The sequence below is a fragment of the Dermacentor albipictus genome, chromosome 4 (genome assembly GCF_038994185.2).
Source record: "Dermacentor albipictus isolate Rhodes 1998 colony chromosome 4, USDA_Dalb.pri_finalv2, whole genome shotgun sequence".
Taxonomy (NCBI): Eukaryota; Metazoa; Arthropoda; class Arachnida; order Ixodida; family Ixodidae; genus Dermacentor; species Dermacentor albipictus.
Window position 1 is genome coordinate 42680357 of NC_091824.1, and position 23873 is coordinate 42704229.

Below are 23873 nucleotides of genomic sequence, written 5' to 3' on the forward strand. Positions count from 1 at the left end.
GTCGGGCGCAAGCTCCGGTTGGGCCCATTAGTTGTGCACTCGAGTTGAGAGCACAGATATTGTGATTTTTTATGGCATATGTTCAAATCATATGCAACCAATTATTTGCTTCCGAAGTTTTGCATAGATAGAGGAAGAAAAGGAAAGGCAGGGAAGCTAACCAGGTTGAAGCTGCGGTACATATTCTGTAAGTGTCCACCTAGTGGACTGTCCTTTTTGGCCTATGCTGCCTAGAGCTGCACGAACAAGAAAGAGGCAGGCTTGGGGAGTCTGTCTCCTTCTCGCGCGTACTCCAGGCCAACCAATTCGCGATTCAGCAGCAGACAAAATGGACAGGCCACTAGATGTACACTTGCAGAATTCCTCCCCCCCACCTGGTTTGCTGCCGAGGAGAAGGCAGCTAAAAGAAAGGCCAAAAGTAATGGGCGCGCACACATAACAGCGTTCACTGCCCACTTAAGAGTGGTCGCAGAGCCATATCGACATAAAAAAGTGCAGCAGGGCTATGGTTACTCTGGAAGACGGCCGAGTCAATGGTCCAATATATTTACTCGTGTGAACTCTCTGTCGTCTAAACGGCGTAAAACAGCCCGCGAAGAGTGCCTTTCGCCACCAAAATAAGGTCAGTCGATGAGGATGTGCACCAAGAGCCAAACACTGCAAGCCAAGCTAAATGTTTTATTCACCAAGGTACCTGTCATAATATTTCAAACAAAATGTTTAAAGTTGACGTCATTACCCACTCGCAACAGGCCTGCCGTAACTTTACCAACGGACGAACACCGCTGCTGGCGGCTGAGATCCTAAGCCAGAGGTTGGAAGAATCGCATCCAATCGCGGGGACGTCGGTTGCACGAAAGAGCGATTGCCTTAGCTCGCGCGCTAACCAACCGAGCGGGGCAAAACCAATCGTCCTATCAATCCCCACCATTTCCCTTCGTGCCCCTGTCATCAAATTACGGCGAATGTCTCGAGATCCAGCGGCTCAATCGCAGGATTTATCCTGCAGCATAAGGATAAATCGGACCGAGTTCGATTTATCCTTATCCTCACAAAAAGCTCAGCACTGAAGAGGCAGTAGCTTTCAGACTTATCCAAACACATTCCCAAACCTACGCAGATACAGCGAAATGTACCCAATAATATATCGCAGCATCTGCCCCTGATTCGGCGACACACGCCCTACACTCTTCCACATCTAATGGAGGTGCGGGGCAAAACTCGGCACTTAGAGACGCCTAGCACGTCATTGGAGCGATGGGAAGTACAGCTGACCGCTGATACACTGGCGGGCCAAGAAGCGCTCGTCCAGCAAGTTCGTCGAGCAGCCGTAGCCAGTGGAGTCGATCCTGGGGGGTTATTCTGTAAGAGTCCACCAAGTGGACTGTCCATTTCGGCCGCTGCTGATTGGCTAGGGCCGCTCGTCTCTCCTCCCTCGTACAGCTGCATCCAATGAGCAGCGGCCGAAATAGTCTATTAGGTGGACTCTCAGAGAATACCCCTTCTGGAGTAAGGACACCATCCACTCGACCTCAAGAGCAACGACTCTCTCTCTTTCTTAGTACTTGACAGCCACTTTTTTTAATGTTACGGAAAGACGTCCAAAGCATCTTTAGCATTATGGTATGATTCTAATTGAAGCAATAAAATACACAATAGTATTAGAAGTACATGTAAACCAGAGGAATAGCGGCGAATAAAAGACGCTTTTTTCTGCAACGCAGCCGTGTATAAGGAGGCTCGCCGTAAGCGGCGGGTACATGTTGGATTCGCAAGCATGGCATTGCGCTCCATCACAGCTTCATTTATTTAGGAAAAAATAAGTTACAGAGAAAGAAGCCAAACAAAAAGAAAAGAAGTACAACTTTTTCGTCTGCAAACAATGCTTGGTTTGCTACTTTTAATCCGTAAGCATTCTCAGGCGACTCGCCAAGCAAATCTGTCCGTAACGCGTAACACGACGCGCAGCATGAAGAAAACCAGAATAACTACGAAAGAAAATATTCGAAGAAAACGTTGCGGTTGGTGAGTTTTGAACCTACGACGCCACGTTCAAAACTGCGCTGAGCTCCCGGCAGAGCCGAATATATCTGAACCATATTGTGTGTTGCACCTCGTTGTCTGTATAGTCGCGCAATACAGAGAGATGAGGAGTCCATGATTCGGTAACGAAGATAATGGGTGATGATTAGTTTTAAGGGCCTCATCGTGGTTCATAATGGTTCGACGCGGATGGATATGGTGGAAAAGAGAGATAAGGGCTTATAATGGCCGGAATTATTCTGATAATGTTGACAAGGCCCGATAAGGGCTGATAAGGGTCGGATCGAGTTCGATAAGGTCGATAATGATGGACAAGGGTTGATAGGGGTTTATACTGATCGGATCAAGAGCCAAAACAGATTACAAGGCCAATAAAGCATACGTTTATTGAGCCATCTACGGCTTCGTCGATTGCGGTAAACATACGTCGCCGTGTCGTATGCTTGTTGCGTGTAGATGAGCAAGTGGTACAATGCTTACGCATACTTAGGCAACTCCAGTGGAGTTTCTGCATTTCTTTCACTTTCTAGTAGCAGATAACGCCCGTGGCCATCGGCGTATGCGCTCACTTCTTCGAAGGGCGCCTTGAACTGCGTCCGTAGGTGGGCTACGGGCACAATGTCTTAGCGCCTCTGCTTGAGACGTAGAGACTGGCACTGCGTCTTCCGTGCCCTTCTCTCTCGTGTGTCATAGCTGCTGTCCACTGTGTGTATCCACCACATATGATCTCGTTGGCCCTGCAGGGTCAACCACCATGGCCGGAGCTCACGTTACGCTGTGTGTGTCGTACACGGGCACCCAATTCCCGCTGAGGAGGTCTCGTAGACTCCGTGTTATTCTGTTGTAGTAGCGACGCTGCTTGTGTCCCATTTCTTGGCTCCAGGTGACAGTTGAAAACCGGAAGTCATGTTCTGGTGTGACGTCCAATTAGTCTCTGAGCGAGCAATTGCAGCCATTTGTCCCTCGGAGTATTCCTCCATCATAAGAAGGCCCTGGTAAATTTCAAGGGTGGAAAAACGGGCATTTCATAAGCATATTTTTAGCTTCCTGAACAGCGTTCTGCCAAGCCGTTGCCTCGCGGGTAGTACGGACTAGATGGGATGCGGTTGATGTTCAATTGACTTGTGAAAGATAGGAAGCAAGCACTCTTGAAGGCAGCACCATTATCATTGCACAGCTTGGCTGGGATGCCATGCGTCACAAAGATTTCTACGCTTGCATTGATTAAAGTAGCAGAGGTAAACTGAGTAAGCCTTCGGACGTCGAAGAAAAATACGAGTAACAATCTCCTCCTATAAGGTATTCACTTCGTGGCAGAAAAGATTGACACCCGCAATTTGCCAAGGTAAATTTGGTAGGTTTGGTGGCGTTGAATTTCATGTTCTGTACTTATTGCAAGCAGTGCGTAACGTCGCTACAACTGTAATGTCAGCATTCATGTTTGGCCAGTACATCACCTGTCTAGCTCTCATCATTTCATCTTCACCACGATGTGCAGTAGGAAGCAGGCCAAGAACTTCTTTGTGTTCGTTTGTAGGCACGACAAGCTTGCTGCTGCTTTGAAGCCACCCCATCTTCCCCGTGAAGCTCGTCACGGCAGCCCATGTATGCCTTTTAGGCATCCGGCGGTTGCAGCTTGCTTTGCGGCCACTCTGTGCTAGCGTAACGGCAGAGCGTGGTCATGAGGCTACCGTTATTGGTTTCATCTTTCATCCTCAGCAGCTGCGGATCTGAAATACATAGCGAAGAAACAACATGGACTTGAAATTGCTCCATTTCATCAACCAGTTCGGTTTTACAGGGAAATCGTTAATGTGCGTCGGCTGAAGAGAGTTTCTTTATTCGTTTGTATTTTATCGTGACAGGAACTTTTTGGAGCACTAGCGCCATGCGTTGAAGGCGGAGAGGGACGACACAAAGCGGTTTCTTGAATATTGATTGGTGTGGCCTGTGATTGGACTTCACTGTCACTACTGATTGTCCGAGTATGTAGTCCATGAATTTCGCGCAGTCATGAAATGCGGCTTGGGTTTCTTTTACAAGAGTTTTACAAGAGTTTCTTTTACAGTTAAGCAACGGGGCTAATAGATTATAGGACGATTATCTTGCAAAACGACGGCACCCACGATAACAATTTCACTGGTTTAGATTGGTCAAAGTAAGCCAGGACTATCGCTGTAACATGGCTAGCTCGTAACCCCCGAAAACTGTTTTCCTGCGCTTCTGTCCACGTTCATGCTAAGTCCTTCTCCAATTGCTCCTGAATATGTGCGGATAAAACGCCCCCGTTAGGGGTGAACCGAGACACAAAGATAATCATGCCAAGGAATACATAAAGCTTCTTACTGTTCTTTGGTGCTGCTACTTACATGATACCTTGCTTCCTGTACAGGTCGAAGGAAAGCCCTTCCGAGTTGAGGGGGTGGCCCATAAAGCCTACGCGGGACTGCAAAACTTGACACTAGTCATTGAAATTTAAGTTGCCTTCTCTGCAGCGTTCAAGGAAGGCAGTGAGGTTTTTATCGAGGTCCTGCCTAAAGCTTCCTTAGACCAATATGCCGTCCACCATGACAGCTACGCCAGTCACACTTCCAACCACCTCGTGCATGGCGCATTTATAAGCTCTGGTACCGATGTGATGCCGAATGGCACGCGCAGAAACCTGCACTTTCTGAAGCTTGTGCTTCTGGTGCAAACACACGAACTTTCTTCGTCAAGGGTGATCTGCCAAAACCCCAACGCAGCACCGAGGGTACAAAAATATTTATCTCCTTGCGAACGCGGCAGTACGTCTTTCAAAGTAGGCGTGTAGTAATGGTCTGACAGGATAGCCTGGTTCAAATCTGAAGAAACCAAGCATATGCGCACCTTTCCATTTTCAGTACTACAACCAAGAGCTGAACCAAGCGCACGGATCTGTCATCTTTGCAATGACGCCGTAGCGTACCATCTCGTCCAGCTTTGCTTTCGTGGACTGTAGAAGGGTGAAGGCCACTACTCCTTGCTGGTTTCACGGTGGATCGTGTTTCGGGCTTCAGCTGCAGGCAATAGGTGACGCACTCAAGTCGTCCTAGGGCTTGGAAGATGTCATCAAACTCTTTTATAAAGTCCTCAGATGTTCCTGGGTTGACCACATCTATGCACTGTCTCAGGTCAACTCGCTCATGACCTGTCCGTTTAATGTCGCTTGTACATCTTAAACAACGAATACCGTAGCATCTATGCTTTACGTCTGGTTACGAGGCAAGCAAGCTTACCTTATAGATTGCCTTTTCTGCGTGGCCAGAAAACATATGCAACGTACGGAACTACTTTGCGCTCGCGCTTACTTTCATGACAAATCAATTCACTTCAATGTCTAAATTACACTCGATCATGATTCCGGCCTCATTTACTGTTGATGACCAGTGTTTGTCTTCCTAATGATCGCTTGCACTTCCCACGTTTAAAGAAAATATTCGCAGCCGTCAGTTAATAGTTCGACAGCCTTATATGCGTCGGGAGGCAGAAAATCTGGCATTGTCATAACAAGCAGCAACAAAAATCACTATCATCAGTCATGTCATCGGTGTCTTAAATGCGGTCAGGTGTAATGCAGAATTAATGTTTGAACCAGTTAGAACCAGTTAGTTAGGCGACTTAAGGTGCACAAAAGCGAATGTAGGTGAATCAAAGTGGATGAAGGAGAATTAAGGCGGAATACAGTGGATTAGGATGCATTAACGTAGATTAAGATCTGTACAAATAAGGCGCAAGGTGAATTAAGGTAGACATTGCGTAGAGCATGCGACAATTGTGACGTCATATATTATGGACGTAACTGCTTACGCATTCAAATCCCATAAGGATACTTAAATGACAATCATTTTTTTTTCTATTTACCGTATGTGCCGTCCTTCTTGCAGCGCTTTAGAACTTGGTGTGCGACATACATTAGCGAAATTATTTCGGCCATTACATTTCTTTTAATGCCTCCCTATTGTGCGACACCTTCCAGTTTTGTGCTGTTGTAAGCTGCATCTCGAGTAGGTGGCAGTTTTCACATTTACGGCGTCTATGCTTCTTTCAGATACAAAGTACGTGTTGTTTGTTTCTAGGGTCTCAGCGAACTGTTCTCTACCCTGTTACCTAACACGACAAATCTCAACCATTTTACCATAGCATGAATTTTCCGAGACAAGTATCTGCTTCAGTTCATTTTCCCTCACGCAAAGGAATATTCGACTGTAGAAGCATGTTATCAAGCTCTCCCAATTCGCATTGCTTTGCTAGAATCCTGAGCCCCGCGAGCCAATCGTTGAATGACTCATCAGGCTAGTTCCTGGAACCAAACCTAAACTCGTTGAAAAGTGAGATTTGTAGCCACTTTGTAATGATCCTCGAGCTTCTGAATGAAAACCTCGAAATCCTTCTTCTGCTCCTCGTCTTCAAACTTAATAGTACTGAAAACACGCCTTGCCTCTTCGCCAATCGATAGCCATTGGAAACGTAGCTGCCTGAGCATCTTCGGGCTGTTTCTTCTGCTCCTTCGCTATTGCTAAAAGCTCGGACTCATTTTTCCTAGGTGTTACAGTTGTAGAAAGTGTCTCCCGCGGCGTCGAGTGGCTTGGGCGGAGGTGGCGGTGTCGAGTTCATCCTCGTGAACGACCTGCCTTCTCGCTGCAGTTCTACAAGACAAGCTGCCTCGCACTGGAGGCTTCGGAGACGCTCGTCTCTCATTATGGGCAAAACGGTGCTCGCATGGAAACGCTTGCTGCGCTGCAAAAACGAACTGCCGATTCCGCTTCTGACACCGCGTAAGCCAGTCGAGCAGCGGAGAAGAAAAGACGCGTTATTCAACAACGTAGCCGCGTACAAGGAGGCTTGCGATAAGCGGCGGGTGCGTGGGAGAGGCGCAGTGGTTCGCAAGCATGACATTTCGTTCCGTCACACGTGTTACCATAACAATTACATTCTGTATGCGGTCGACAAAGGGTGAAACTGAACTCCAATACTTTGTTAGCGCTATAGGTGAAATTAAGTATTTCGGAATGACAATTGAAAATGCTACGTATTAAAGTAACTTCTACAAACTTCATTCTTCACTATGTTTATGAGTCTTGAATGTACATTATTAAACTACAATTATTCACGGTACAGTTGTAGAGGTGAGTTATGTACCGAGCAGAGGGACAAGTTCAGATGAGCACAACATCGGCAGGTCGTCTGCTGTTTTAGTTTTATCTCTCTCTGCGCTTCAGTCTCATAACTTGCGATGTTTCGATGTATTATTATTTGTTTGAAAAAGAACAGCCGTCGCCCTTGTAAGGTGACCTAGTCTCGTTATTTTACTTTATTTCGATATTTCAAGAAACGTTAACGTGCTGGACGTATCGCCGACAAAAGAGAGAGAGAGAAAGGGCAACGCCTCTAAATGCTCTTTTGTTCTCTTCATTAGCCCTGCATTATATAGCCCACTCCTGACTTGATGACATCGCGTGAACGTCTGCTAAGCTTCATTTATCAAATTTTATTTCTTTCTTTTCCTATCAATGAAAAAAAAATATCAAAGCCCCTTTTAAACAATGATGGTTGAACGCGAAGCTTTCCCCCTGTGCAAACTGAATCAAAGTCAAAGTCCAAAGCCAACTGGCCACGCAACGAACCCAAGAAATGCTGAGCGACCCGATTCTATGCATATGTGATTTGACTGTTTGTTTCGGATTGCATTTTTTTTACGTTGAAGTTGAATGAAGACACATTTAGTTAAGTTGCACAGCCTTGATTTTAGATCATGTAGTTGTTGATTAAATGATTACATGGCGCAGTACTGGGCATGTAAACTGCAGTGTTTTACGCAGGTGTTTAAGTTGGCTTTTCTACAGTGCGATTTCGGCGCTCACGTAATAATCAGTGAAACATGGAAAGCTGTGCTTTAAAACCCAAGCTTGTCGTTGGATTTGGCACCGTTGCTACCTATGACGAACATGCAAACAAAAGTTTGGCTCCACCACGCATAAAATAGTTCGACTCCGCTGCATGCTTTCTTTTTGTCTCTTCTTTTTTCGGTGTTGCACGACCGGGGACTCGACACAGCAGCACGTTATTTTACGGCTACGAAGGGGCGTATTCTCGGATGATAAATATCGGCGATATCGCTTTTAGTGTGTGCTTATTGGCTGGTTGAGCACAGCGTCACGCTAAGGCTATCGGATAGTACCACCGAAAGTGATCCACCGGCAATGCATCCTCCACTCTCCAAGAATGACACCGTCATCATGTTGACTGACAAAAACTCCTGATCTAAACCTCATAAGAAAAACGATGCAAATCTTCAGATGCGCATTTCACAACTTGTTGCTCGTCACTTTCTATACTGCATTTCCCCAACTGATAAAAGTTAAAAGGCAATAGACGCTTTGTATGCTCAAAACTTTCATCAGGCCATTGGAAGAGAAGCACGAACTAGATCCAGGACTTTGTTGCTGCGTGACGCAGTGCACTGTACCTAGCTTTGAAAGAATTGCCTTCGTTCGTAATACACAAAGGCCAACTTCTAGAGTTCGAAGCCAAGATTTAAGGGCGTTCCTTAGAGTGATAGCAACGCTTTAGCTTAGAGCGGAACACACCTCTTCTGCTGACCTTAGAATTTTGAAATGCCACGGCAAAGTTTTTATTACTACTTCGGTTAAAGAAATTATACCCGTATATTTAAAAAAATAACTTTTCAAAAAAACTTTCCATATGATATTTCTAGTCCACTTTTTTGCGTATATGTTCGTTTGACCGAATAAAAACAATTGGTACATTTAGGCCATTTCTGCAGATAGTGTTTGGTAGCGATTAGGTTAACATATCTGTTGCATATTCGCCATCATTAGAAAGCAAAACTTGATTAACAGTTTAGCAATTTCGACTTCTTTTACTATGTTTATCTGTGACAAGCAACATAAACTCGGCACCTCAATTCGAAGAAAAAAATATTTATGTTACGCGAAGACAATTGAATTTCACACACAGCGGGCGCAGAAAGCATTTTCATAAGTGTCTTTTTATACACCGACCTACCGCAGTGGCTCTGAGGTTATGGTGTTGCACTGCTAAGCACGACGACGCGGGATCAAATCCCCGTGACGACCGGTCCAGTTCGATGGGGGTTTTGGCGCATGTTAGGGTTTAGGCGCATTAGGTTTAGGCGCACGTTAAACACCCCCGGGTCGTCAAAATTAATTCGTAGTACCTATCTGTGGTGTGCCTAGTAATCAAAACTTGGTTTCAACATGCAAAACCCAAGAATTCAATTTTTATATACTGGGCGCCCCATCTAACCTGTACCAAGATTTAAAGAAAGAAGACACCAAGAGCTCTAGAGAAATCGTACCGACTGCATATTAGCGGCATGCTTGCATACTTAGAACCAGTATTTCTTTTATCACTACATCTTATATGATTAATTGTTTTTACGTGTTCACCTTATTAATTATTGTTTGAGTCTCTAACATGCGAATTACAAACATGCAGAGCACCTCAAATAACCTCCCATTGAAGGATTTGTTTTTTTTCGCGCTGGAGTTTGCCTAGTTGTTCTTGCTGCGAAAAGAAACCGAAGCCCGCAAAATACGAAAAGACTACGTGCGGGGCACTGGCGTGACTGCTACTGTGCTGCGCTCAAGCGTGCAATGGGTGAACAAGCACGGCCGCAGCCCGACAGTGCTCACGGTGAAATGACGGGGCTTTATGCCGTTTCTGTACTCTGTCCCATACACAGCAGTCAACGCTGTGCAAGCTACGGAAGAAGTTCGGCCAAGAAAAGTTATCATTCCGCGCGTTCCATCCATGCTAGGCTGCGGGCCAACAGCACGTGAGGCTCCTCACGACGGGTTGCAAATAAATAACCCCGAAAAGAACAACAAAAATAAAAATGTTTTGAAACAACGCATTAGCAGCCGTATACCACCGTGGTTTTGTTTATAAGAATTAAAACTTGTTTCATTGCCTACACAAAAAACAGTTGCGCACAATTGCAGTCAAAAAAACATCGAACTATAATAAAGTGCGAGCGGAGGCACTGCAAGAAGTCTCTCTAGCCTCCACAGCGTTGACTCCTATGTATAGAACGTAGTATAGGCATCTGGGGCTCCGGCTCTTGCCCCATAACGGAGCAAATGCATGTTAACTGGCCGAGCACTGCCGAAGTGATAAAGCGTCCAGCGATTCATTCTGTTTCAAGGAAGGAAAGGGTGAAGCGTGTGAGAAAGGTGGAAGGCGATGAATGCTACAGTAATTTTTCCCGTTCGATAAAAATGACTTGGTAAATTTCTACGTCGGGTGAATTCGTGCATACGAGAGAAAGAGAGAGAGTAAACTTGCCGTGCTTATTTACCCATAGCGTGCTTTTTCAAAATGAAAAAGTGTGTAAGATGTATAGGAAGCCGGTCACGTGTAGAGGTAGAGATGGGATGAAAGAGCTTAGAAGAGCGTGTATGTGTGAATAGGTACATGTGTTTATATATATATATATATATATATATATATATATATATATATATATATATAAACGAGAAGAAAGGGGGTTAACCGAGGGACCCGATATTTATTAGTCATATAATGAGAAGCCAACAAACACTGACACCAAGTACAACATAGGGGAAATTGCATGTGCTTAATAAATGAAATAAAGTAATGATAAATTAATGGAAATTAAAGTGGATGAAAAAACAACTTGCCGCAGGTGGGAACCGAACCCACAACCTTCGCATGTCGCGTGCGATGCTCTACCAATTGAGCTACCGTGGCGGCGTTTCCCCATCCACTTTCTTGGGTATTTATGTGTACTAGTAGAACCCTGGGAGTGTTAGCCAGCGCCCCCACTCACAGACCTTGGCGGCGGACGTGGAACGTCTTTTTTGCCGCAGGCGTCACGAGAACGTGATCTTTTCGGGTGAAGGCAACTGGTCAATAAACCCACATATGCTACCTGAAGGCATCAATGTTGCCGGATTCGAGACCCTCGTTATGTAATAAACGAGAAGAAAGGGGGTTAACCGAGGGACCCGATATTTATTAGTCATATAATGAGAAGCCAACAAACACTGACACCAAGTACAACATAGGGGAAATTGCATGTGCTTAATAAATGAAATAAAGTAATGATAAATTAATGGAAATTAAAGTGGATGAAAAAACAACTTGCCGCAGGTGGGAACCGAACCCACAACCTTCGCATGTCGCGTGCGATGCTCTACCAATTGAGCTACCGCGGCGGCGTTTCGCCATCCACTTTCTTGGGTATTTATGTGTACTAGTAGAACCCTGGGAGTGTTAGCCAGCGCCCCCACTCACAGACCTTGGCGGCGGACGTGGAACGTCTTTTTTGCCGCAGGCGTCACGAGAACGTGATCTTTTCGGGTGAAGGCAACTGGTCAATAAACCCACATATGCTACCTGAAGGCATCAATGTTGCCGGATTCGAGACCCTCGTTATGTAATAAACGAGAAGAAAGGGGGTTAACCGAGGGACCCGATATTTATTAGTCATATAATGAGAAGCCAACAAACACTGACACCAAGTACAACATAGGGGAAATTGCATGTGCTTAATAAATGAAATAAAGTAATGATAAATTAATGGAAATTAAAGTGGATGAAAAAACAACTTGCCGCAGGTGGGAACCGAACCCACAACCTTCGCATGTCGCGTGCGATGCTCTACCAATTGAGCTACCGCGGCGGCGTTTCCCCATCCAACCGAACCCACAACCTTCGCACGCGACATGCGAAGGTTGTGGGTTCGGTTCCCACCTGCGGCAAGTTGTTTTTTCATCCACTTTAATTTCCATTAATTTATCATTACTTTATTTCATTTATTAAGCACATGCAATTTCCCCTATGTTGTACTTGGTGTCAGTGTTTGTTGGCTTCTCATTATATGACTAATAAATATCGGGTCCCTCGGTTAACCCCCTTTCTTCTCGTTTATTACATAACGAGGGTCTCGAATCCGGCAACATTGATGCCTTCAGGTAGCATATGTGGGTTTATTGACCAGTTGCCTTCACCCGAAAAGATCACGTTCTCGTGACGCCTGCGGCAAAAAAGACGTTCCACGTCCGCCGCCAAGGTCTGTGAGTGGGGGCGCTGGCTAACACTCCCAGGGTTCTACTAGTACACATAAATACCCAAGAAAGTGGATGGGGAAACGCCGCCGCGGTAGCTCAATTGGTAGAGCATCGCACGCGACATGCGAAGGTTGTGGGTTCGGTTCCCACCTGCGGCAAGTTGTTTTTTCATCCACTTTAATTTCCATTAATTTATCATTACTTTATTTCATTTATTAAGCACATGCAATTTCCCCTATGTTGTACTTGGTGTCAGTGTTTGTTGGCTTCTCATTATATGACTAATAAATATCGGGTCCCTCGGTTAACCCCCTTTCTTCTCGTTTATTACATAACGAGGGTCTCGAATCCGGCAACATTGATGCCTTCAGGTAGCATATGTGGGTTTATTGACCAGTTGCCTTCACCCGAAAAGATCACGTTCTCGTGACGCCTGCGGCAAAAAAGACGTTCCACGTCCGCCGCCAAGGTCTGTGAGTGGGGGCGCTGGCTAACACTCCCAGGGTTCTACTAGTACACATAAATACCCAAGAAAGTGGATGGGGAAACGCCGCCGCGGTAGCTCAATTGGTAGAGCATCGCACGCGACATGCGAAGGTTGTGGGTTCGGTTCCCACCTGCGGCAAGTTGTTTTTTCATCCACTTTAATTTCCATTAATTTATCATTACTTTATTTCATTTATTAAGCACATGCAATTTCCCCTATGTTGTACTTGGTGTCAGTGTTTGTTGGCTTCTCATTATATGACTAATAAATATCGGGTCCCTCGGTTAACCCCCTTTCTTCTCGTTTATTACATAACGAGGGTCTCGAATCCGGCAACATTGATGCCTTCAGGTAGCATATGTGGGTTTATTGACCAGTTGCCTTCACCCGAAAAGATCACGTTCTCGTGACGCCTGCGGCAAAAAAGACGTTCCACGTCCGCCGCCAAGGTCTGTGAGTGGGGGCGCTGGCTAACACTCCCAGGGTTCTACTAGTACACGTAAATACCCAAGAAAGTGGATGGGGAAACGCCGCCGCGGTAGCTCAATTGGTAGAGCATCGCACGCGACATGCGAAGGTTGTGGGTTCGGTTCCCACCTGCGGCAAGTTGTTTTTTCATCCACTTTAATTTCCATTAATTTATCATTACTTTATTTCATTTATTAAGCACATGCAATTTCCCCTATGTTGTACTTGGTGTCAGTGTTTGTTGGCTTCTCATTATATGACTAATATATATATATATATATATATATATATATATATATATATATATATATATATATATATATATATATATATGTATATATATATATATGTGTATATATGGAGAGAGAGAGAGCGTCTGACGGTGGTCTGCTCCGGACCATCTAAGTTGCACTTCGCTCCCAGATGTAGGACGTGTGTCGAATGAGCTCTTGGAAAACACTTTGCAATGTGGTGCACGTGGTTTAAATTATGCATCCGCTGCCTCAAATAGGCGTGACGTAATTCTCGCGCATTTACCGCTAAATCATCATTCAAATGTTTTAGTGCATTTCGCCCGTGCCAAGGAATCCCCTAGCGTCGACTTCATTAGAAGTACCTCCATGCGCATGCAATTAGCAGAACTGGTTTACATGCGGTATTGTGGCGTATTGGTGTTGTCGTTAGAAATTTATTTTATGTTTATTTATTTATGACTACTGTCAGCCGTAAGTCTGTTACAGGGTGAAACGAAGTTCAAATTACGACTAAAGTTGCTGATTTGCGTTTTTGCAGGGAAAGGGCGTCATGACCACCTACTGGCTGGAAGGGGAGCACAACTGGCAACCCGAAACAGAACAGTGAAGAAGCTATTTCCCAGTTGTCATGCATCCTGTTATCAGAGTCGAGCTCACTAGAGAAGACACCGCCAGTCTGAACAAAAAGAAAGCAACTCCCCCCCCCCCCCCTCAAGAAAACAGAAGAAGAAAGAAAAAGAAGAACAACGAGGAAAAAAAGAAAGTCCGGCTAGCATAAGCCTTCCTAAAAAATTGTCAGTTATCAACTAAAACGGGAATGCTTTGGAAGATGGTAGCCGCATGCCAGTTGGTTTTGATGAAGGATGCGTCATTTGGTTCTTCCTTGGTAATCATAAGTGAAGATCGCACGTACTCATACAAGCATCGACTGCAAATGTTGCTTGCGTTGTAATAATTGTCACGCAGCTTGATGATTTTCTTTAAAGGAGAGGCAATTGCATCCTCGAGCAGATTTCGCACGCGTACGCTAAGTACCATGGAAATCAGTCTTCGCGCCATGTGAATTTACGAATTACGAAGAATAATAACAATATCGCCGTAAAAAAAACGAAATGCTTTAGGCTTTTAAGCTCTCTCAAAAAGCTCCCATCTGTGCCAGTCAGTGCTCCAATTGTTCACGCTATTACCGACATGTTAGGAGTCTAATGTTAAGAATGCAATTTCATAGGGTCGTTTTGAGGTAACGCTAGGGATTTCTGATTGGCTACTCGTAACAGCAATGCTGAACAATCCTCGTTACAGCATGACTGCCATACGGGCGGGCGTACAAAAACATTATTGAAAATGCAGGAAATTGGTTATCGTGAAATTTGTCTCTCCTGTTTGTTTATTCTTCGTCCGTGTTTCTTAGTGCGCGCTGTACCTAATAGTTATGAATAAATATCGTGAAATTGATCCGGTGCCCAACCGATTCGAAAAATGTAAGTGCCGTTGGCAGGTACTCACTCTTTACGTGCAACTCATACGTGCTTTGAGCCGCCCTGCAACACAAAAACTTCCACTCTCACGAAAGAACTTTGCAGTCTATTTTTAACAATCTGATTGGGTTTATGTTTTTCTGGCAGCGAAAACGCGGTAGGCCTTAAAATGTGTTAATCAAATTTTAATTATCAGTCACCTGTCGCTATTGTGCCGTCACATGATTATTCATGGGAGAACCAAGGCAACCGCTCATTTCCTGCCACCCTAGTGCTTCAAACCAGACTTTTTCTTTGTCGGTCAGTATTTACAAAACGTTCTTCGGCAATTAAGAGCAACTTGAGCTTGCAAAGCTTGTCATTGCACTTGATCTCATAGAGTTTACGCGCTACTGTTTTCAACACGCGAACCAATCGTCCATATCTGTGAACAGCTTGCAGCACTTACACTTGTTAAGATCCGCGTTATTTTTGGAAACGCACAAGTTACGGTGCTGAGTAGAGTAGACTCCTCTTAAACGGAAGACAAAGAGACACTGAAAGAAATGATTAATTTATCTGAAGTTTCACTTATGCCAAGGGCACAAAAAAAACACGGTTGTTTTGGGCTCTGCTTCGAATATTGCAATTTATTTTGCACAATTGACAAGTTATGTGTTCATGATCAAAAGGTTTCTGAAGAATTCTGCTTAGCCCTTGAGTTCAACAGAGCCGTGAAGACTATGAACTTGCTTTTCTTTTTTTGTTTGATCGCACAGGAATGTGCACCAGAACAGTAACATATAATATTTCATCGTCGCTAGAATCCTTTGCCATGAATTTTGGTATAATAACGCAACGTTTTTGTCGGGGAAGGTAACAAGGGCATCCTATAAGGTAGCGCTGTCTTGGGGCATGCACCAGGCACACCTGAATGTATGGCTTGTTTCATTCTCCTCTTGTATCAGTGACGCCCTCACGGTGGAAAGAACGTTGGAGCTTCGGCAATTTATGTTGCCTTGACTTTCCCCCATTCGCGTGATGTACTGAATTTCCTTAATGTTTTTCATCACCATTTGTCATGGTAATCAGACCTTTCCTCTTTGATAGCCGGTCAAACTTACCGTGAGCTAGGTGGTAGTTTCAGTGCCAGTTCCGTTAAAGCGAAACTCAGAAGAAGAATCGTCTTGTTTACCGAGGTTTATTAACGCTGTGCCTATGAATTGGCCACCCAATGGGCACCCTCATTTCCTTTATCCAGTTTTTCCGTGCAAGCCAGTTTCATTTATATGGAGTCGACAGTCAATTACCCTGCTCGCATTTACTAGATACTACGGTAACTGAAGCCCAACTATAGGAAGCAAAAGTAAGGCATGCCGTTGTCCAATGTAGAGACAATGTGACCCCTAGAGAAGCCAATAGAAAAAAATTCCAAGCATAATTTCACGTGCTGCATGACGCATTGTCTTGCGAACACAATGTTAGAGAGACACTTAGGTCTTCTTACGAGTATTTATGCTAAAGCATTCCGGCTCTTCCACGCGACATTTTTCAGATGGCCATAGGCTTCGATTGGACGAAGTAAATTTTGAGGGTGGGCCACCCAAATGTTGGGGGTGGACCAAGTCCATTGTGGCAGTGGGCCAAGACAGTTTTTGAACGTGGGCCAACTCAATTTTTGAATTGGGCAGCCAGTATCGGGGGTTGGCCACCCGTTAGTCGGAGATGCGTCAAGTCAATTTCGGGAGTGGGCAAGGTGAGTTTTGAACATGGGTCAAACCAATTTTCGAATTGGGCAAGGTACATTTTTTGAACATGGGTCACGGCGTCCGTCCGACGCCGTGGCTCTGCACAGAAGCATTTCGCAGTCACATGGGTCACGTGATTTTCTTGCCATCGGATGTTAACGCAGAGTGCTCACTGGATTTTGCGCTTCAAGGGGCATAGAAATTTTTCGCATTAAAATGCGTTATGCTTGTGAGCACAAGATGCGATGCACAGACAAAAGTTTGGACTCACGAAGCCATTCATACTCAAGAACAGGAAATAAGATATCAAGCGCAACGGAGTCGTCACTGAGAACCAGGATATATCAAAAGCACTCGCCAATCGCAAGCACTTCTTCAGATGATAACATGTGAAACCTTGCCTCGGTGCTGGATGTCCAATTTAACACCAGTTTCATAGGCCGGAGCAAACGTTTCTCGTGAGATCGCACAACCACCTTCCTAGATCAGTGCTTCGAGATCGTGTATCGAAGACCGCAAACTTGTACTACAAGGGTCAGGTGTATGAGAAAGTTGAGGAGCGAAAGCGATTACATCTTTTTTAACAATCGCAGCGTGCGAAAGAGGCTTAGAGCGTCTACCGGACGAGCGACTGACGGGAACCTCAAGTGGGAGATTTGCCCACATGTCCAGTGCCCGAACCTGCGCCCTGACCACTTGCACTGTTACACTCAGTTTCAACTGCACCTTCTTCCTGAACATAAAATAAAAATGTGAGTTGGCCAATTTTCTTGCATTTTTCGATCACTACTGGTGAGCCTGTGACTCCACCTATTTGCGATCCTTTAACTCACCATGGTGGTACGCTGGGCAAAAGTGTGACCTCCGAAATCGCCGGCGCGTAGCAGGACTACTGCACTGCACCGGCGTGGGCATTACTTATCAACGGCTGCTTGCTATAACAAATCTGCGGTCAGAGTCCCTTTGGGGACTACGCATAACTTCCTCATTTGGTTGTTTCATGGCTATTGAAATCCCACAAACAACACCTATCGCTCTTCAGCGAAAACAGAGTTATGGAGTCGGGTAAGGTATCCGCTAGGGCCCAGTACTTGCATGCAGAATAATTTTCAACCAAGATTAAGGACATCCCATATGCCTTCACCGTCAATCGTTACGCCACATGACGCCATGCTTTATCAACGCAATTTACAAAGTTAAATCTGGAACAGGAGCGTGTAAACAAAATACAAAGCTCGGGATCGCGGTAGCTGTCTCAACCTTACACACGTCCGAAGCGATGGACCTATTTTTCAAGTGTTCTGACATTCTTTTCCTTTCTTTTTAAATCTGTTTAGTTGAGTTGTCCCGACGTACTTCATGGTATCAGCATCAATAGCAGCTTTACATGATCTAAGAGAATTTAGTATTGGCGCATGAACATTACTAAACTAGTTGGTGTCTCACGCGCTAAACATTCCGACCCCCTGCTCAATCCCTATGCACAACACACATCACTAAACATTTGACTGAGCAAAGGATGAATACACCCACTGTTTCAGAACATAGTCAGAAGAACACTAAACACTGTCAGTTATTATTGTGCGAGACGAATTATCACTTTGACGTACGATTCTTCTCCAAGGTATTATAGGCAATAACTAGCCTCAGGGACATGCACTCGTAAGCTTGTATGGCAGAGTTCAGCTTTTTTTTTTTACTTCCCAATCTATCCGATAATTTACGCCTTTTGCCAGCGCTTTCAATTTCTTAGAGTAAAGCACTCAGTGGCTGCGAGTAACCTATATATGCATTTTTTTAGTGCTGCCCTACATGCACTAAATAAACTTTCTGAACTCATTGCGAAGGAAGCTAGGCTTCTGAAATGCTAGCTTGTATACGCATTTCATGCCATATACATGCGTATACATGGGTATGGAATGCTATGCCAAATTTATAAGAAAAACTACTGAAAAGGCCGAAGAAAAGAGGACCGAATTCACACCACAACGACTGGTCTAACAACCCTTAGATAAATGATGTAATATAAATGATGTATCAACTGGCGCGGATTTCGACTCCTCTGCGATACCAAGAGCGGATAACTATGCTGTTAGAGGCATCGAGGTTCCTTTTTTTGCAGTACAGCTTCTACTTATTCTTTTATTATGTCTGTTTGGTGGTTTCGAGTTATTGCTTTGTACACAGGCCATTACGTTTTTTCGTCCAAGTACCCTGGGCCATCTAATATGTGCTACTTATGCCCAAAATGGGGTTTTTCAATGGCATAAGAAAGTTGCATAGCAACCGTTCGGCATGGAGCGACGACTATATGTAGTGATGATGGACTTCCTACTAAAACGCATAAAACAAGGCACCCTCAGCGAAACGAACAAGCATTCCACAAAAGCAACACTAGTACGCCAAACTTTTAGGCCGAACTGCGAGACTCCGGTGCAACCTCTTTCCAGGGCAGTGACATACACGCTGTTTTCGACATATTAGTTCGGGTGAATCATGCAGAAACGCACACGTGCTAATGTTACACACTTTTGTCCTTGAATCTCTGTGATATAAAGTTTCTGGTCTCCAGAAGTGCAATATTATAATATCTGGCTGAAGTTTACTTGTCAACAGATACTTTATGTCTCAACTGAGAGCCAAATTCCGACAACATGAGTACATTCAGCTTGCATTACGCCAGAGAACGAGCGTACCAAACCACGGATGTCCGAAGACCGTAAGGCTAATTGTCGTAGTTTTCATAGCAACAGCGACAAAACTGAATAAGAAAATCAGTGACAAGCTAACGTTTATGTATTCAAAACACGTACAAAGTATATAACAAAACCATTTGTGCTGCAATGAAGTCACTAACAAACTCTCTTGATTATTCTCCGTCACCGTTAGCCGATGCACGCTACTAAACGAGATATGAGGCACGCATGGTCCCGCATTAATGCACTTCTCTCGATGACCTGCCCAAGCCTCCATGTAGACACCGTGGAACGTGATGGGCCCTACACTGCACGCGGATGATCTCACGGCTCCTCTCATGGTTGTCTTGCCCGTCGCCAGTAGCCTCAGTCAGAACCCTGGGTGCGGAGCCGCTGCCGGTTCTGTCAGACTAGAGTGTTCAGCCGCCCACAAACCGATTCACCTCTCGGGATCGAGCATCGTTGTCGCATGTCTCGAAGGACCTTTCAGCTCCCTTTTTTTAATCCGATTTTTGCCTCGCAGAGTGTGGGGACCCATTGTCATTTCTTGAGACTCTAAAATCTTCCCCACTTTATTTTTTCTTCTAGTTTTCTGCTTAACAATATTAGGACAGCTTACCCACTTGCACTTTCACTTGTTTCATATGTGCACGCGTCTGTGTGTGATTAAAATACTGTTATAATTAGAATAAATTCTTTTTACAAAAAAGGCATGTTGCCATTATATGACTAACATATCTATAAGCACAACCAGCAGTTCTTACGCACCTGCCCATTGTACAAAACACGTGCAAAACGAAATGCAAATGGGAGCATATCAGCTGAACAAGTTTCAAATATCGAACACAACTTAGAAATCATGTACCAGTAAATTCGATAGTGCGTTTGAAGATCATACTAGTTGTCAAATGACTGGCACAACCGACTCGCTCACTTTCCTGACCATTAATATAGTCAACACAGAACCAGCATTTTTGCAAAGCAAAACTTCGTAGCATGCCTTCTTCATTTTTCGGAAATTTTGCCTGAGTACTGCGATTTCAACACTTAAAAAAAAATAAGTGTATGCTTGCTCTTTTATGCGCCTCCATATTATTGCTTGCTGTGTTGTTATTTGCACTCTTCCGATGACTCCATCAAGCCGCTAACATCTCTGTTCATGTCCAGGCCAATAAAAGTCTCTATTCACTCCTACGTTTGTGCCCCTCATTCTTACGTGACCTCTCAATACAATGGGAAAACACGGTCAAGATGGGAGATGGAAATTCAAGATAATGAATAATGAGCAATACCAGAACAAGGTGAAAGCAGTAGCCAACGTTTTGAAAACTGGACTTATCTCGACAAGTGGACTTGTCTTGTCATGTCGCCTTGAAGAAAAGTCCACTTGTAGAAACGTTGGCTGCTGCTTCCACCTTGTTCTCGTTTTGCTCATCCTCTCAATACACACAACACAACACACGCACAACAAAAGTTTAAAATTATGTCAGTTCTTTCAGTAACATGCGAAGTGGCCTCATTTTCGGCTTTTTGTTTGAATATTCGCGTGGTTTCATAATAGACGAAGAGGGAAAAAATGCCGGAAGAGCCCACATCACAATGACTATCGATGGTAATGTGATTACCATTCCAGCAATGCAGCGTATTCTTCCATATGCCTATACATATCGCATATTGCGCATTTTTGGCACACCACGTATTGCTAAAGACATCTTTATTAGAATTTGCAGTGGTAATTCGGACTTTATTGCTCCGACCATATGCGACATAAACGGTCTCCGTTATTGGCCCACTTTTCTGACACCCGCTTGCCAGAATCGATGGTGACCATGACGGCACGACGACGAGTGTACGACTACCCAATGACGACGATTGAGCGAAGAATGCGGTTTAACAACGACAGTATAGAAAGGGCTGACAATTTTCAAGTGATTACGATGGTATAACAACGGCAATGTGACGACGACGTCACGATGGCAATGGGCTGGTGACAGGTGCGTGACGACCATGACGTGACGATGACGCTATGATGACAATTGGATGATGAAGACAGAATGACAACGATCGAACGAGCATGGCAGCATGACAACAAATGCAAGACGAATAGTGCACGACGACGACGCAGGGAGGACGATGGAATGACAACGGCGGAATAGTCGCGATTTATTAGGACAGTCTCATTATGGTAATACGACATAGGCCGAATTATGTCGCTGAAACTATGAAGGATTTACGAGGACGATGGCATGCCGGTTTTGGGCAGACGTTTCTGAAGTTATGGTGCCGGTAAGACGACAGCGGAACGACAACGGCATTACGACAGTGGGATGAAGATGATGGCGTGACGTCGACGGCATGATGACAAAGGCATCAAGGGAGTCGGATGACATATTTTGGTATGGCCACAAAGGAGCGATGCCAACAGAATCACGACAACGGTAGTTCAACGAATGCATGACGAATACTGTATGACGACGGCGCACTGACGACCACGAACTGACGACGATGGCGTCACAGCGACTGCATGACGACGATAGTGTGACGATGACTATATCACGAAAGTCCTATGACGAAGCCGGAATGAAGACGATGCCACGACCACGACGGTATCAAGACCACGAGCAGATAGATATCTAGCGGCCGAGCAATATAATAGACGAGATGGGGCCACTGGGTCGGCGTAGAAGGTATGATAATGAGGTTATGATGAGGGTCGGATGACGAAGCTAGAGAGACGACAATGGAAACACCACGCGGGCATCACGTTCATAAGCACATACCTAGTTGCCTAAGCTAGTATGGCACTTGGGCCACTGCGTTGTCGTAAGAAGTTACACAGATACATTGCAAGTGCCTGAAGCAGGCAAAGAATACAAGTAGCGTTGAAACAATGTGACAGGTGCGTCCACAAAACAGCTGCCCCAAGTGCTTCAGAGCTGGCTCCAGAACTTTTGAGAATTCACTTTATTTCGCAAATGTCGATTTACACTTCTTTTTCGGGAGGATTTGCCGCAAGACTTAAATAGTACAAAAGTTAAATAAAGCTTCCAACTCTGCATCGTGCAAGAACTGCAGCAGTGGCTTTCCAAACTTGGCGTCCATTACCCAACGACCGTAGTTTTCAGGTAAGTCTGGCGTCACTCTAGTCGTTCTTAAACTATTAATACTGATCGCCCGGGTTCCAGGTTACATCCAGAGCAGGTGTCGACCATGTGACGTTGTCGCAGGAGCCGAGCACTTGGGACACGTTCCTTAGTCGTCTGTTGTCAATTCCTAAGCAGAGGTGACAAATGGTATCAGGGCCACTCCAGCCCGTCTCCTCCGGAGAGATACTTACTGCGCCCGGGTCTGGTTATTGGGAAGAAAGCACGCACACGGGGAAATGAAAGCACCTGTGTCTTGTCGGAGGCTAGACTTCAGTGCTTGGTGGAGAGCATGGGGATACGAAAGAGGGGACATAGGTGTCTCAGGTGGAGCAGGTAATCGAGCTATTCACTCTGCCATGCCGTTGAAACGATTCCAACCATGTACTTAGGCCCACTGCCCCTTGATACTAAGGTATGAAGATTTCTGGAGTGTGTGGATCTCTCGACAAGTTTGTAGCGTTCTCGTTACTTGTTTAAGGTGTTTCGCTGCATTAAGTGAGTCAGTGCAAATTAGTACTGTCCCAACGTTAGGTATTGCACTAATTCTCTTGATGGCATCGTGTATGGATTGCATTTCAAGAAGCGGTGGGTCTAGCGTTTATGTCTCGTAGTTGGGAGAAGATCGAATTACGGGCTCAGATGGGCTCACGCGGGTGATTCGTACCCCCAAAAAAAGAAGCCATGGTATCCACATATAAAACATGGTCACTCTCAGGGACGGTAGTATCACTGGGGGTAACTAAATGGTAGGTAGAGCCTCGTAGCTTTGTTTGTGATAACCTATGTATTACAGCACGGGTGGAGGTTGTCTTTCGGCGTCATCTGAGGAGGCTGTCCAGAAAAATGGGGCTGAAATGCCACTAACGTGGTATGTGGCATTATTTATTACCCTTTCTTGGTCACCAGCATTGAAATGGTGCTAAGCTGAGCGCTTTCTTGCAGAATATCAATTGGTATAAAGCGGGGGAGTTCTGTAATCATTCCAATGGCACCTCTATTCACGACCTCCAGTCTGGCGAACTGCTGGGCAGTGAGTCTGTGGAACTGCGCATGATAGACAATGCGTGGCTGGAGAACTGAACACACAATGCTGCGAGCCACCTCATATTGTTCACCGGCACTCCTAGGGGCAATGTGTGCAGAAAGTGCAATGTTGCAGACGACGTCCGTTGTATCTTTCGAAGCCAAGACGTGCCGGTTCCGGACTGGTGAATGTCAAGCAAATGCACGCGCAGTTCTCGGTCTCTTTTATGTCAGTTAGGCCAACCTTCAGCGTAAAGGCAGATTAAAATACCTGCTTTCTATAAGCCTTATTAGCAACATGCGTATAACACGACTTCTGGGCTGAAAATTTGAGGCCGGCAGCTTGAGTGTACATATGAACGATGCCTAGGACTTCCTGTAGGCACCAGCATTGCATAGCCAAGTCTCTGTGGTGTATTAAGTGAGAGTTATAGCTCCAAGCAAATTACGAGTA

General features: G+C 45.0%; 1 protein-coding gene across 1 annotated transcript in view; it reads left to right on the forward strand.

Moving 5' to 3' along the window:
• Positions 1 to 14018, forward strand: part of LOC135907135 (atrial natriuretic peptide receptor 1-like) — an 82247-nt gene extending 68229 nt beyond the window's left edge. Inside the window, exon 17 of the mRNA XM_065438788.2 lies at positions 13888 to 14018. Within this exon, the coding sequence (XP_065294860.1) occupies positions 13888 to 13956 (69 nt within the window). The 3' untranslated portion in view covers positions 13957 to 14018. The remainder of the gene's footprint in view (positions 1 to 13887) is intronic.
• The last annotated feature ends 9855 nt before the right edge of the window (positions 14019 to 23873 follow it).